Source organism: Plecotus auritus, assembly GCF_963455305.1.
Source record: "Plecotus auritus genome assembly, chromosome: 3".
Lineage (NCBI taxonomy): Eukaryota > Metazoa > Chordata > Mammalia > Chiroptera > Vespertilionidae > Plecotus > Plecotus auritus.
In genome coordinates this window covers 197,857,199-197,874,504 of record NC_137772.1, presented here as the reverse complement: position 1 = coordinate 197,874,504, position 17,306 = coordinate 197,857,199, and the positions used below count along the sequence as shown (strand labels likewise).

At 36.9% G+C, this 17,306-nt stretch overlaps 1 protein-coding gene across 2 annotated transcripts in view; it reads left to right on the top strand.

The window, feature by feature from the left end:
• PIK3C2G (phosphatidylinositol-4-phosphate 3-kinase catalytic subunit type 2 gamma) overlaps window positions 1–17,306 on the top strand; it is a gene marked incomplete at both ends in the record, with an annotated part of 259,737 nt that overhangs the window by 228,578 nt on the left and 13,853 nt on the right. For both annotated transcript variants that reach the window (XM_080659571.1, XM_080659572.1), the window contains one exon: window positions 10,693–10,787. In XM_080659571.1, the coding sequence (XP_080515697.1) occupies window positions 10,693–10,787 (95 nt within the window). The remainder of the gene's footprint in view (window positions 1–10,692; window positions 10,788–17,306) is intronic.

Sequence of the window (17,306 nt, the reverse complement as noted above, 5' to 3'; positions counted from 1 at the left end):
ACAAAATAGGCAATAGTAATGATCATGAATTATCTAGTGGTTTCATTCCTATCCTTTAAAACCCAATAATTACTCCACCTCCCTCATAAAGTCTTCTCCTATTACCAGCATCCCAGAATAGCCCAGCACAGTTATTCACCCCATTCTGCCAAATGTGAGTAAATTTTAATTAACTTTTCTACCATTTCTTTTAGATTGGCAGAGACTCTTTTATAATGTCCTATCAATTTGTAATATAAATCCATTGTCAGTGGCGATCCAATACTAATTCTGGTTTTTGTGTCACATAAGATTTATGAACCCATAGTTTGCAACCTTCCATCTTCATTTTATCCAATTCACCTTCTGATTCTCTACCTCTAAGATTAGGCCCATTTGTTTATCACCTCTTCTTGTATCTGACATCCTAGTTACTTACTCCTTAGGGGTATACAGTTCTGTACAACCAGACCAGATTGTATAGTGTAATTGTGTATTAAGTTGTATATTTATGTTTATGTCTGCCTTGCATCTGTTAGACTGAAAATAACTTTAAACCAAGGTCTCTACACTGAAAGGCCACATTATCATGATCTCTGAACGCATAATAATCTGGCCACTCAGTATATATATATATATTAGAGGCCCGGTGCATGAATTCGTGCATGGGTGGGGTCTGGCCAGCCTGGCCAAGGGGAAGGGACATGGGTGGTTGGCCAGCTTGCCTGCTGGTCGAACTCCTGGTCGAGGGGACAATTTGCATATTAGCCTTTTATTATAAAGGATATACACTGAGTGGCCAGATTATTATACATTCAGAGATCATAATAATCTGGCTACTCAGTGTAATCCCCCACTATACATTGCTCTGTGCTCAAAAATCCTAAATTTATATAGGAGAATTGTGCCTCTTTCATCCCCCTGTATTTTACTCATTTGACATCACTAAGATATTTTTCTTATATAGCCAAACCATGTACAATATTAAGTAAATAAAGCAATTTCTTATATTTTATAGCACATATCCAAAAATAATGGTTCCCACAATATATAATATTTCTTGTTCTTATTGTCATAATTTACAAATAGCTAACAAATGTCTTCTTTTTAAAAAAACTATTACTGGGGAGGTTTTTTTTACAATCAAAATTTATAAACTCAAAAAACAATATAAGGTTGCAGATCTCTAGAGATGACAGACTTCTAAAAGGTGCTAGGTTGACTTCTGTCACTAACGTGCTTAAAGAAAATTGTCTCTCTGTGCTTCGAAAAATTAAATTGTGGATCACTGTCAAATTTTTAATGTTGCTGATAATATTACTTTTCTGTAATATATTTTGAAATATATCTGCACACACAAAAATTAGGATTATTATCATAAAAACTAAAATAGCTTTTTAATAATTCTTTCTGGTTTGTTTATTTCTAACTACATTATACAATACTCATGATTTGCTTTGACAGTTATGATTAATAAAATATTAGAATCTCAATCTTTTTAGATAATAAGCTGCATTTCATATGCAGCCTATTATCTAAAAAGAACAGAACTATCTTATCAAAATGTGCAAATCTTTACAAGGATTAGCAGAAAGTTGTTCCTTATATTTTTAAAATTATTTCCTTTAATATTTCTAAATTATTAATACTTTTGTTATATCAGCTTATTCTAAACAAGATGCACACTATTTTTTAAGCACTAGTCTTTCAGTTAAAACTTTGAGCTTATGATGTTAAATGATTACAGGATAAAATTATTCAAGTATGTTAAAATATTTGTTTACATAGGATGATCTTAAGCAAAAATCCCAGACCTCACCATTTTACTACCCCTACTAATAAATTGAGAGAATAAATTCTGGGTACCTATGTATGTAGGCATATGACCTAAAATATCAACCTATCTAATAAAGTGGGAATATGCTAATTGACCCTCATGCCGTCGCAAAGATGGCAGCACCCACAGCCAATAAGGAGAGAATATGCTAATTAACTGCCCCACCCTCAAAGATGGCGGTGCCCACAACCACAAGATGGCAGCGCCCAGTCTCCTCAGCCCCACTGGGGTGGCAGGCATGTGGCAAGGCTGGGCCCACCCCCAGGCGGGCCTGGCCACTCCGCGCACCTGCCTCCGGAGTCCCCCAGTCCCCTCAGCACCCCAGCCACCCAGGGCTGGCCCAAGGCACAGGCAAGCCTCGGATGGCGGCTGCCCAGCCGCCCAGGGCTGCCCGAGGCTCAGGTAACCAGAGCCAGCCAAGGCTTGCATTGCCGGCAGTGGCAGCAGCAAAGGTATGATGGGGCATTGCCTTCCCCCGATCGCCAGGTCACCTCCCAACCCTGAGGGCTCCTGGACAGTGAGAGGGGGCAGGCCGGGCTGAGGGACCACCCCCTCCAGTGCATGAATTTTCATGCACCAGACCTCTAGTATTAATAATAATTTATAATCCTGGGTCTGAAAGATAGTAATAATCCCCTGTCCTTACTAACTAAACATGCCTTAGTAGATAATAAAATAATTTATTTATCTCAAGTGCCCACCCAATCATCTCTCTGCTTTGATTAACAATTTTCTTTGGTTTCCCAGGGCCCTTAGGCAGTGCGTAGGTCATGAGCCTGTAATCTGTGCAGTGACACAGGGCACAGGGCTTAGAACTTGTCCTGTACTTGCTTTAACACTCTGCTATCACTGTCTTGAAATTCCTAAGAATTTTTGTAAACGGGACCCAACATTTTTATTTTGCATTTTTATGTCACTGAGCCTCACAAAGTAGGTAGCTGATGCTGCCCTTAGAATAAAGACCAAAATCCTCTTGATAGCATCCAGGCAGAATCTGGAACCCACCAATTTCCCTTCCCAGTCTAATATCAGGTCCTTCCCCATCTTGATTCTTGTCTCTTTTTAGTTCCTAGATACCTTATGAATGCAATTTTCTCTGCCTGGACAATTTGAGTCCTATTTCACCTTCTCCATCCTTTTGTGCATCTTCCATATATCATTTCAATTGCCCTTGCTCTATACTTCTATTTTGTAGACTAGATATCCACAAAGGCATAATCCACATTTGTATGACTCACCATTGTATCTTCAAGGCTTAGCACAGTGTCTGGCCTATTATATAGATGTTCCATAAATAATTACTAAGTAAATGTTTGATTATAGAAAGAACAACAATGGAAGACACATGGATATTCTCTACCAAGGTAGCTTGTTGTTCTTATTAAAAGGACATGAAAGAAGAAACCAAAATCCAAAATCATTCTACTCTTCCCAGACTCAACCACTTCATGTGGAAATGCCCTAGCACAATAAATTCAATGCCTCTCAACCACTAGAATCCCCCTGAAATATCACCTGGAAAAAATCTTTTACAAATTATCACATTAAATATAATGGATACCAGACACTAACCAGAATGTTTCTGGATTTTATCTTATAGGTCTTTAACTGTCTAATGACATGATCCTCTATACTTTCCCCAGATTAATATAGTCCATGTCAAATAATAATACCTCCATAACAAAATAAAATTATTCATCCTCTAGCACTACACAACTCTGACACACAAAAGATAGATTTTTGTCAAAGTACAGAAAAAATAGCATAGGTGCCAAAACCGGTTTGGCTCAGTGGATAGAGAGTCAGCCTGCAGACTCAAGGGTCCCAGGTTTGATTCCGGTCAAGGGCATGTACCTTGGTTGCGGGCACATCCCCAGTAGGGGGCGTGCAAGAGGCAGCTGATCGATGTTTCTAACTCTCTATCCCTCTTCCTTCCTCTCTGTAAAAAATCAATAAAATATATTTTTTTAAAAAAAGAAAGAAAAAATAGCATAGGTAATGGAGTAGAATATGATCAAAGACAACAGTTGCCAAGGTTAAGAGAATAAGCTAATGAACATGTTTAGATGCCACAGATAATTACAATTGATTGCAAACAGGAGCTTTCAATCATTGCTTCACATCACTACCTCCAATTTGAATTGTTCATTTAAAAGGGAACTTGAAGCCATGCAGTCTCCTTGGCAGGGCCCTCTGGTTAATGTTCTAGCTACTTTCTCTGGTACCCAGTAGCTTCAAAGATTACAAAGATTGTTTAAAAGGGACGAGGAGGAGGAGGAGAAGGAGGAGGAGGAGGAGGAGGAGGAGGAGGAGGAGGAGGAGGAGGAGGAGGAGGAAGAGGAGAAGAAGAAGAAGAAGAAGAAGAAGAAGAAGAAGAAGAAGAAGAAGAAGAAAAGGAGGAGGAGGAAGAGGAGGAGGAAGGAGGAGGAGGAAGGAGGAGGAGGAGGAGAAAAGAAAAAAGAAAGAAATCACAGGCTATTCTCACTGAATATCATTGAGAAATTCTAAATTAAATGTTAGCCAAAATAATTCAATAGCACTAAAGGAATATAATTTATTTTGATCAGAAATGCAAGAACAGTTCAATATAGGTTACTATACATAGTATATAATTCATGTTATCATGTTAATAGATTAAGGACAAAATCATATGGTTATGTTAAAGACCCTAAAAAGGCACTTGATAAATTTCAATAAACTTTCCAGACAAAACACTGAGATAAAAATAAATAAGTAATTCCTTAACATGAGAAACTGTATCTATCTTGTCTATCCAAAGCCTACATCTGGCATGACAGAGAAACAATACAAAACATTTAAATTATAAATATAAAAACACTAAATTATAAAATAAGGCATATGCCCATGATCTTCATGATAACATTACATTGTGCTCAAAACACCAGCCAACATGGGGCTCATTCCTTGATCTCCTTCAGGTTTTTGCTCAAATTTACCTTGTCAATGAGGAGTACCTTAATCATCCCATCTGAAAGTGCACCTTCCTTTTTTTGGTAGTACCTTTTTTTCTTTTCTTTTCTTTTCTTTTCTTTTCTTTTCTTTTCTTTTCTTTTCTTTTCTTTTCTCTTCTCTTCTCTTCTCTTTTCTTTTCTTTTCTTTTCTTTTCTTTTACCATTTTTCACATTCAGCATATTCTAAGTTTTTATTTATAACTAGAGGCCCGGTGCACGAAATTTGTGCACGGGGGTGTGTGTCCCTCAGCCCAGCCTGCACCCTCTCAAATCTGGGACCCCTTGAGGGATGTCTGACTACCCATTTAGGCCTGATCCTACCGGGCAGTCGGACATCCCTCTCACAGTCCAGGACTGCTGGCTCCCAACTGCTTGTCTGCCTGCCTTCCTGATTGCCCCTAACCACTTCTGCCTGCCAGCCTGATCACCCCCTAACTACTCCCCTGCCAGCCTGATTGATGCCTACCTGCTCCCCTGACAGCCTGTTTGCCCCTAACTGCCCTCCCCTGCAGGCCTCGTCCCCCCCAACTGCTCTCCTCTGCCAGCCTGGTCACCCCTAACTGCCCTCCCCTGCAGGCTTGATTGCCCCCAACTGCCCTCCCTTGCAGGCCTGGTCCCTCCCAACTGCCCTCCCCTGCTGGCCATCTTGTGTCCACATGGGGGCAGCCATCTTTGACCACATGGGGGCAGCCATCTTGCATGTTGGAGTGATGGTCAATTTGCATGTTACTCTTTTATTAGATAGGATTAGATAGGATAGAGGCCTGGTGCACAGGTGAGGGCCAGATGGTTTGCCATGAAGGGTGTCCTGGATCAGGGTGGGGGTTCCCTTGGGGTGTGGGATGGCCTGGGAAAGGGGCCTGTGGTGATTTGCAGGCCGGCCACACACCCCGGTGACCCTAGCAGAGGCCCTGGGATCTGGGGTTTATTTATCTTCTATAATTGAAACTTTGTAGCCTTGAGGGGAAGCCTGGGCTGGCCAGGGTGTGCGGAAAGCTTGGCTTCCTCCATCACCAGGGGCAACCCAAGCCTCCTGTTTGCTCTGTGGCTGCAGCCATCTTGGTTGGGTTAATTTGTATGCTCGCTTCTGATTGGCTGGTGGGCGTGGCTTGTGGGTGTGGCTGAGTGATGGTTGATTTGCATATTACTCTTTTATTAGATAGGATATTTCTTGCTTTTTTATATCTTCCCCTACTACTGTATAAGTGCCAAGAGAAACTTTGTCTAATCTGTTCCAAAGACCTAGAACAGTACCTTTTTTCATAATAGCCCAATAAATATTTGTGAAATTACTAAATGAAATGGAAAAATAAAGCATAAACTTTAGCAAGGAAAAGACAAAATTAATAGTTTGCCAGTAATATGATCAAATACCTACAAAAATAAGAATCAACTGAAAATCTATCACATTTTATATATATATATATATATATATATATATATATATACACACACACACACACACACACAAACACACATACACATATAGATATATATAGATCACACAATAATAGCAGCAAAAAAAAAGAAAGGGAGAAAGAAAGAAAGAAAGAAAGAAAGAAAGAAAGAAAGAAAGAAAGGATACAGAAGGAAGAAATGTATAAGACCAAATTAATAAAACTTTAAAAACACCACTGAGGGATTTGAAAGATGCCTTGAATAAATGGGAAGACATAGCATGTTCTTGGATAGGAAGATTCAACATCATAAAGATGATAAATATTTCTAATTCAATTTTAAATATAATTTTTAAAAATATTTTTAACTAAATAAGCTAATTCTACAGTTCATAAATAAACAAAAGCCAGGAAAACTTGGCAGGAGGAGAGAAAAGAGGTGAGACTAACCCTACCAAATATTAAAAACACATTACAAAGCATCACCAATTAAAACAGAGTGGAGTTAGTGCATAAATGAATGAATAAATGGAACATAATAGAATGTTGATAAATAGAGTTAAATACACTCTGGAATTTAATATGTGGCAAAACCAGAAAGGGTAAATTTAATAAATATTTTTGGGTTAGCATACTCCCCACATATGCTAGGACGAATGCCAAATGGATGGAAGATTTTAAATGTAAATAATGAAACCATATATGTGACAAAGAAAACATGGAAAAAGTCCTTTATAATCTTGGGATGAGCTGTTAAAGCTGTGACTATAAATCCAGAAACTATAAAAATTCTGTGTGTGATATAAAATTCCATAGCATAATCCATAAAAATACAAATTAAATGCAAAATGGGTGAAATATTTGCAATTTATCACAGGCAAGGGATTGATTATCTAACTTATAACCATCTTCTAGAAAAATGGTAAGAAAAAGAACAAACAATCAAACAGAAAATTACAAAAAGATAATTCACCAAATAAAAGAAAATTCAAGTGGCTCTTAACCAAATGAAAGGATCCTCAACTTCACTCATAAGAAAAATGCAAATTAAAATTACTCTGATACCATTTTTAATTCATCAACGTTGGCAAAAATTTAAAAATTTAATTAACAAGCTTGGATACAAACCAGCAGGCACTCTCATACACTGTTGGGGGTAATGCAAATTGGTACGACCTCTATGGAAGGCAATTTGCAACATTTATCAAAATTACGAATGCAAATACCCTTGACCAGAAATTCTCCTGTTGGAAATTTCTCCGATGATACTTGTGCAAAGGTACAAAATGACACTCGTGCAAGGCTAGTCACCTCAGCATGGCTTCTAACAACTGGAAACAATCCACCTGTCCACCAATGGGGAACTGGTTAAATAAATTATGGTATTTCCACATAACAGAATAATATGAAACTATATTATTTAAAATATTTAAGACCTGTATTATTGATATGAAAGCATTTCCAAGATCTTCGTGTAGAATAGTAAATATGTGGGGAAACTGGGTAGACAGATGTTAAAAATGGGAGGGACACTATTTACTGTATACTTTTAAAATGCATTTTCATTTTTTAATCATGTAGATATATTATCATCTGAAAAAAAGTTAAATTTTGAAATGCTATTTTTAGTATTAGTGAACACATGATGTATAATGAGCACTGTATTAACTGCTGTGGAGCCATGCATTCAGTATTTCAGTATAATCATCCACAGGGTCAGTAATATTTTAACAATTCTTGTGTTACTATAAATGATTAGATCAAGTATAACCAGATCCCCAGACTAACTGGAAACAAAAAATTAAAATATTCTAGTATATTCTTATTCATATAAAGTTATTCTCAAAAGTCTCCCTCTCTGGATTTTTCATTAAAATTTTTTCCCTTAAGGTATTGCCTTTGTGTCTGCCCTTTATAGCATGATGTTTAAAAACACAGGCTTTAGAGATCATTTGACTCTGCACCATTTGTTGTCTGCACAACCTTGGACCTGATGCCTCTATTTCCTCATGTGCAAAATGGAGGTAACCAAGCTTTATAGAATTGCTGTGAGGATTTAGTGAGTTCATGTACTTAAAGTTCTTAGCCCGATGTTTGGCTCACAGTAAGAGTTCTAGAAATACTAAGTATCTCTACTATTACTACATTGTTTACTGGGCCTGAATTTTCACTGGATTCTGAACTCTGGCATGCTTTTGATGGACACTCTGGTTACACATTTGGCATGAGAGATTTAGCCTGCAATATCCTCTCCAGTCAGTTCAAGTAACAGTTTACTTAAATTGGTTACCATTTAGACACTCAATCATAAATTTATGCTAATTTCCTACCTTTGAATTAAAACTCCTCAGCTTAAACACATTGAGTTTCTATCTAATAATCTTTTCACTCTTTAATTCAAAAATAATTTTAATTGTACATCAAAAAGTTATCAGCATTTTAGCATGTTCATACCAAAAGTTCAACACTCTAAATTTTTATCACAAAATTCAATTTATCTACAAAATGCAAATTCACTACTACACTCAGATTTATTTTATATTTCTGTAACTAACAAAGCCTCTCAGTCATTGTAATCAAGTTTTTTAAGGGAGAAAGTTTTTGTAATATTTATGTAATTACCACTTCAGTTGTAAGAAACACTGAATGCCAATTTCAATTACTTCAATGTCAATAATTCACATTAATAAAAGTAATTTATATTACCTCCTTACAATGTGTAAACTATTCTAATGAGCATGTAAAAGGCTTTGGAAGAGGAAACATACAGTTGAGGTTTAATTTTCAAATGTGAGAAAGGATTAGAGACTAAAATTGGCTATCAGAAAATTCCCTGTGGACCACAATGAGCCCACAACAGAACATTGACACTTCCTTGTTATTAATAAATTTCTTCTTTCTAAATTCCTTCAGGAAACATACTATCAGAGATTATCAAGGGAAATACTATAAAAACTGTAAGTTATGCTTAATCCTTGGGCTATAAACTGGAAATTTTTAATTAAAAAACTAAAGCCCTCATATTAATAATGGAATGATATAACTTGAAAGTAAAAATGAGGTTACCTTTGTTATTAAATAAATTTTTGTGACATTATGGGTCAAGTACTGATTTATATATCTCTTGGAGATGTAAGAAAAAAATGTAAGCCCTGAGGGAAATTGTAATCCACAAAGCAAATTGAGACATGTAAGATAACTACGATACAAATATTAAGTGGTAGGCTGATCTAAGAGGGTTCATAAGGAGGTGACCACAGAAACTATTTTTCATTTTAAATAGGTGTTATAGAAAAGCAAATGTTCAATAGCCAAATGTGGTGGAAGAGACCACTTCAAAAAAAGGGGAGTAATATGAGTAATGACTGGAAGAAAATAGCACAGAGATTTTGTAGAACTGAATACAGACACTACAGTATGGAATAATCATCATGGGGACTAAAACAGATTCAAGAAGAAGCTACAATACAAGGCTGAGAAATTTAGAATTTTCCATAAGCAATGGAAAGCTATGAACAGTACTTTGATCAAAAGAATAGTTTTAAAAAAGTTTCCATAGAAAGATTATACTGGTATTTGTGTACAAATAGATCTGGTGTCTAGAGGAGGAGAAGAGAATGTTCTAGAAGTTTGGCAAAAGATCCATATGAGTCTGAACTAGATGTGTGGAACTGAAAAGGAAGAGATGACTGTAAATATATGGTGAAAAACTATTAGTAAGCATAGACATTTATTGAAAGATTATATTGTGAAAACTTTTGAATTTTATCAGTTAATCATCTTAACCCTCTGACGTATTTAACTATCATCTCCAGTTTACAGAGGTGGGTTAATTTATTCATGAAGATAGTCTAAGTAGTGTTGGGACCCGAACCCCAGATTCACTGACTTCTAATACCAACACTATCAACCTCTATACTTTCTAATTATTAGAGCTCATTGTACTTAGCATTGAGGAGAAAACTGGAGCCAAAATGACACTGAAGTTTCAAGCTTAAACAATTAGGAAAATAATGGTATCAATCAAAACAAAACATGGCCCAGCCGGCATGGCTCAGTGGTTGAGCTTCAACCTATGAACCAGGAGGTCATGGTTCAATTCCTGGTCAAGACACATGCCTGGGTTGTGGACTCAACCCCCAGTGTGGGGCGTGCAGGAGATAGCCAGTCAATGATTCTCTCTCATCATTGATGTTTCTCTCTCTCTTTTATTCTTCCTTCCTCTCTTAAAACAATAAAAAAATATTTTTAAGAAAAATTTAGAAATAAACAAACAAACAAAAAGAAAAACCATGGCATATAAGGAGGAAGAGTTGGTTCAGGAAATTAGATACAAATTTCATCTTTAATCTACCCAGTTTCCTGAAAAGTATTATGTTTTCAGCATGACCTGAAGAATGTTTCTTTTGCATATTATCCATTAGTCCTGTTTTAGTCTTTAAATGTTTAATTTATCCTGTGATGAGCCATTTCCATTTAACTCACTAAAATTCTATTGTTTTATCAGGTGAGACGTTTCCTGACAAGGTGCCTAAGGTGCAGTTAGTCATCACATATGAAGATGTGAAGCTAACTATACTAGTGAAACACATGAAAAACATCGTAAGTTTGTCATATCTAATGAGAAACATGGAAACCTATATTTAAAAATTACTTGCCTCTGTTGAGCAATTAATGTCAATATTAGTGAGAGAAATGGGGCCAGCCACCAAGTTTAAGGGAGGAACAATGAACCAATTACAATGTTCTTCTCAGTCTGACTGTGATCCTAGAGGACTATAAAATATTTCACAGGGAAAGTCCTAGAATGAAAACCAGATTTTATTCCAAATAAAGTGTCAGAAAACGCTAGTGAAAAAGCTTTGAGAAAGCAGAACAAGTTGGAGTACTAAGAGCTAAAGGAAAAACAGCTCAGTCCCAAGAACGGACATCTATCCCATCATGTTGAGCTTGCCGGAGAACTGACTCATCTCTTTGGGTAGTGCCAGTGCCTTGTCTGGGAAGCCAGGATGTCTTTTCTTAGAGTTTCCTTTCAAATTCTCACTCTACCTTGAGTTTTTACCATCACGACAGTTATCAGATTCTGATGTAATTGCTCACAGATACTGCTTTTTCCTCAAAAGGTAATAAATCATTTAAGGACAGGACCTCCCCCCCACCCCCATCTTTGCAACCCCAGAACTTATAACTGTAGTTAGCCTCTAAAGAAAACTAAAAGCTGGTGTCTCTGTTACACCCCACTATCCCTAAGGCTGGGTTAAGTCAGAGGCAAGAGCAGCAATTGGGTCATGTCATTAAGCAAGAAAGGGAGCTTTCTATGACACGGGGTAGGTTATTAATGATCCTAGTCTGGGAGCAGTGAACAGGAAAGGGTAACTCTAAGCCTCGCCAACTTCTCTGGTTTTTCTCTAGTCTCATCAAAATGGGTTCTCCACGTGGTGAAACTCCCCAGGAGGTTCCACAGGTGTAGAGAAAGTCAGTAGCACTATTTTGGCTTTCATTTTGTTAGTATAAATCTCTTGGGATGCACTTGGAAGGATTTAAAGGGGCAAACCCTTCTCAACATGACATGCATCTGGAACATGCTAGAACTTAATAAATATTTTTTCAGTGAACAAATAGTTGGCATAATTTTCATGGGATACATCTGTTACAAACTTAATATTAGCCAGATATCCAAGGATGTTTGTTTGTAAATCTGTGGTGTTTATAATCAGCATTTTTTGTAATAGTTGAACCAATATTATTAAATGTGTTATGTTTTTGTAGAACTTTTAGCCATTAAAATAAGTATTTTCAATTACTTTTGATATGATGATCATCTTAAATGAGAATAGCAGTTGTTTAAGAAATTTTTAGGCTGGGAAATGAAGATTTACCTAAGTATCTGTATAAATACATACAATGAAATAACAGAGTATTGAGAAATCGTGTTAATTGACTTAACAGAACTCATATATATATATATGATATATAATTATTAATTGAAAATAGTCTTCTTGGAAACTAAATTTTTATTTCAGTAATGTTGTCATTGCTCAAAACATTTTAGAATATGCCTGTTGACATTCCTTTCAGAGCTGGCATGGAAACCACAGCAAACTTGGTGGTGTCACTGAATAGTCATGCCTAATATTTGATCAAAAGCAATATTAGCCAATTTGGTCACCTATTTTATTCACCAGATGAATCCCCAAATTACATTTAACAGTTTTGAAAAATGCATTTTACGCTCAGATGAAGCTGCACTACCAATACGTATATTCAAAATAAACGTGATGCAGGCATGAAGGGAGGAGAGAGAGTGAGCAAGAGTTTAAGATTCAGATCAAGTTATGAGAAATGGAAAATAATCAGATGAATCCCACAAAAAAGTAAAAGCAAACAAACACTTAGGGCCATTAGAACCTATACATTGTCAATGCCCTCTGAAGGACTTTAATAATAAAGCAATACTTCCTGCAGTCTGAGTCCTCGGTGCCTGCTGGTTCCTCTCTTCTCCCCAGTCTCTTATCATTGCCCTGATATTTATTTCTAGACCTCTCTCTTTTATATCTTTAGCCTTGTGGCTTTAAATATCACCCACATGTCTTTCTCTTCTGTATTTATAACTCCAGCTTGAATATCTCCCTAAAATCCAGAGTTGTATGTACAACTGATTACTCAACAACTATTATAGAAATTCAATAGGCACCACAAACTTAACATACACCAAATAAAACTTACTATCATTTTCCTTCTAACCTTGCTTCCTTTGCAATCTTTCTTATCTCAGTAAATAGCACCTTCATCCTACTAGTTGCTCAGGTTAAAATCCTTAGTCATTTTGTCTTCTTTCATAAACAACATCCAATTTGTCAGCAAATGATGTCAGCTCTGCATTCAAAATGAATCCAGAATCCCACCACTTTTCATGCCCACTGCTATCACCATTGGTTCAAGTCACCATCATCCCTCAACCCAATTACTGCTGTAACCTCTTACCAGGCCTCTCTCTGTCTGCCCTTGTTTGTTAATAAATCAAATCCTGCCATTTCTCTTTTCATATTGTTTTGGGGAAGGAGTCTCATATCACATATCATGAAAGACAAAATACTTATTAATAACTAGAGGCCCAGGGCATGAAAATTCATGCACTGGAGTGGGGGTCCCTCAGCCCAGCCTGCCCCCTCTCACAGTCTGGGAACCCTCAGGGGCGGGAGGTGACCAGGGGAAGGCGATGCCCCCATCACACCTCTGCTGCTGCCACTGCCGGCAGCGCAAGCCTCGGCCGGCCCTGGTTACCTGAGCCTCTGGTGGCCCTGCAAGCTGGGCAGCCACCATCTGAGGCTTGCTTGTGCCTCGGGCCGGCCCTGGGCACTGGGCAGCTGATATCTGAGGCTTGCCTGCACCTCAAGCATCAGCTGGGAAGCCACCATCTGAGACTTGCCTGTGCCTCAGGCCATCCCTGAGTGGCTGGGGGGGGCTGAAGGGATTGGGAGACTCCTTGCCACATGCCTGTTGCCCCGGCAGGGTTGAGGGGACTGGGTGCCGCCATCTTGTGGCTGTGGGTGCTGCCATCTTTGAGGGCATGGCAGCAATTAGCATATTCCTTCCTTATTGGCTGTGGGCACTACCATCTTTGCAATACCATGAGGGTCAATTAGCATATTCCTTCTTTATTAGATAGGATGATCTGTCAGGTTACCAATCTGGCCCCTTGACCTCTCCAACCTCATCTACTACAGACACTTCAATCACTCCACTTCATCTTCAGTGACTTCCTTGAATGTTGCAAACATGCTTTTGCCCTAGGATAATTGTTCCTCCTACTCAGTTTATCTAGAATGCTGTTCCCGGGGCTCATGACTCAAATTCTCCATGGCTCAGTTTCATGGGCCCTGAATGATCATACTTCACTGTCACCTTTTCGGTGAGTGAGGACTCACTCCCGTAGGTAAAACTGCAACATCACCCTCTTTGTTGCCACCTCCAAACCTCCTTTCTTACTTTACTTTTTCCACTGCCCTGTATCACACTGTAGTCTCAGGGGCTAAAACAGGGCCAAGGACATCGTAGGTGCTCAATGAATACTTGGTTAAAAGAAAGAATGTCAAATTACTTCTGATGGGAACGAGCGCTAAAACCAAGATCTTTCTCACCTTCCAAAAATCACCACAAAAGTTCTCATGCTTTGCGTTTTTCACAGCTCATTCCTTCTGCTTATCGGAAGACAGAGATAACATTATAATGTTAAAATGACAGAAAAATCTATAACTTCTCAACATATTTCTTTGCTCATTTCAAGTTTTAACTAATTGTTATTTATTTTATGAGCCTTTAGTATTTTCACATACCAATGTAATCAGACTGAAGAGTTGTGCTTGATTTTATTTTAATATTAAAATGAAGTATTAAGCCTGCAGTTTTGTCGCATTTAATATTGTTTGATTAAAAGAATTGTTTATCTTATATGAAATCTTTGAAGCTTTGCTCTAAGAATTACTTCCCTCCCGCAAGATCACAAGCTGAAACAAGATTGCTGAAATATTTTTCCTTTCAAAGCAGCAAAATATAATTTATTTCGGTGAACAGAGGCTGACAAAGTAATGCAGTTATTTAGAAGCTTAGTCAAGATTTTTTAAACTAATATTTTCATTTATATAACAAAATGTAAAAAACATTTAGATTTGCAATATTTTTAAATCCCTCTAGTATTTTCCCATGTAGCCCACTTTACTAGTAAAATGCTCTCTTCCATGGACTCACACACCATGTCTGTATCTGCATTACACTGCTGGCAATGTCTCTCCTATTCTCTCTCGCAGTCTGGGCTAATTCTAGACTGTTTCTTCTACCTGTTCCAGAAGGCTGTAAAAGTAATCAATAAGGATACAAGACTTTCTTCTGGTATTGAAAATGCTCACACTATTAGAATCTCTTACTCTGTAACAAAAGAGTAAGTTATTTTAAATGAAGAGCAAGTGATGTCAAGGAAAAAAGAAAACACTTCAAATTGGGTGCTGTTAAACCTTTCATAAGACACAAAATGGGAGAAAACAGTTACTATACGAAATTAACAGGAGAGAGAGAAGGAAAAGTAGAGTGAAACACAACCATAGAACCTCAGGCTAAACACACAAGCATATTAAACATTTATTACATTTCACTTTTTACTTAGAAAATTTCTTAAATTTTTACTGTATATGTGTAGCTGGGGGTTAGTTCCTGTTTTTAAAATATAGGTTCTTGTTTTTAAAACAAGTTTCAGTAATTTTGATACTGTAAGTGTGGATTGGTCTGTCTGCGTGTGTGTTTTGCAGTTATCTTCTGGTCTCAGGAGTTCCTCTACTCTTTTTCATCTAGACTTGTTTTCTTCTATCCTGCTCCCAAATGTGAGCATTCCAGAAATCTCTATGATGCCAGTGGCCCATGAACCATACTTGAAGAAATATTTACCAAATGGCTCTTTACTCCATAAATGGTACTCTCCAGGCAGTGTGAGTCTGGATTTGGCACCAAGTCCATTGTGGTGCTTGTTGAAGTAGAACAGAGATACAACTTAGATTTGATGAAGATAAAGCCCCAATGATGGCAATATATGAATTTTGACATATTAAAATAACAATGTTTTGTGTTTCCTTTTAAAACTAACTTGGCTAAATTTTCTATCCCAATTCTTTTTAATTATTGTTCCAGCCTAGATGCACTTCAATCTAAATAAATATTAATTTATTGCTAAATGGTGATTTTCAAGGGCAATAACAATTATCCCATCAATTGTATTTGGCATATATTCTATGAATTTAAAAAATTGGTTCTTCCAGAGTAAGCCCATTATGATATTTATTTCTCATTTCAAAGAATATGATTCAAAAAATAAAAAAAGAATATGATGCAAAGCAGTGTGGTAGTGAAGCATATCCAGCCAAATATGAATATTTTGTTGTGTTTTATGTTTTGTTTTTTGTTTTTGTTTTACCAAGGAAACACTGCCTCTCAAAGATTACCAATTATTTCTTAAATTGTCCTATAAACGTATGATTATTGATATAATTATGATACTTGATCTTTTACTAAGAGCCAACATCTTTAGTCCTTTCTTCTTGAACTTTTCAACTCTCCGGATCTCCATGAAACTTCACCATCTATATATTTTCTCAATCTCCTTGACAGGAGGCTTCCTTAGCTCTTACAAATTTAAACGGGATAAAGTACATAGTGACTTAATAAATTTTGGCTTCACACTTAGCCCTTAAAGTTGAAGCTTTTTCTAGTATTCAGGACTTTAACTCTTCAAACTAATTTCCTATAAATTTCATTCTGTCTTGAGACTTCCAAGATTATATGAATCACTCTAAATTTATATCTCTACTTTCCGTAATTCTTTGAACTCAAATTAAATATTTCCAATTCCCTGGTGACCATTCACACTCTCATATCTTGCTATCTTCTCAAACTCAACAATTCTAAATTGTAGTCTGCTACTTTACACTGAAGCCAGTCTCACTCTGAACTATTCCTTATTTCAAAACTTGTTGCATCATCCTCAACAACCCCTAGTCAAAACTTTTCTATAATTATTTTCTGCACTTGATCTTAGCCAAAAGGCCATATTTTCTATACTTAGACTTATTTCATCATTATGCCTTTTATTTTCCTGTTACTGTTATTATTGTCAAAATTCTATATTCTCTATTAATTTGTCTATGAATTCTTTTTATTGGTTGCTATGATATTCCTTCCCTTATTTTCTACTTTTACTATTTTATCCTGCATAAGACATCCTAAAACTCTATTTTCATCAAACTTTTCATCTAATTTATCAAAAATAAATTTTAAGGCTCTTTTTAAATTTCAAAGTCCTTAGCTTAATATTTAAGGTACTATACAATCTACCTGTAACCTGCCTTTTATATCCCCCTCTCAAACACATGTTATTCTAGCTGACTATGTCATACTTCTACTTACCTTCCATTTACTTTCTACATGCAACTCAACTTTCAGGCTCAGCTTAAACCTCTCATCCTCTCTGAAGTTCCCGGATCAGTCTTGCTCCTGATGATTCTTTCCTCCCTTTGGCCTCTATCATTACATTTAATGTACATCCATCTGATATTCACTGCCTTATCTCAACTTTTG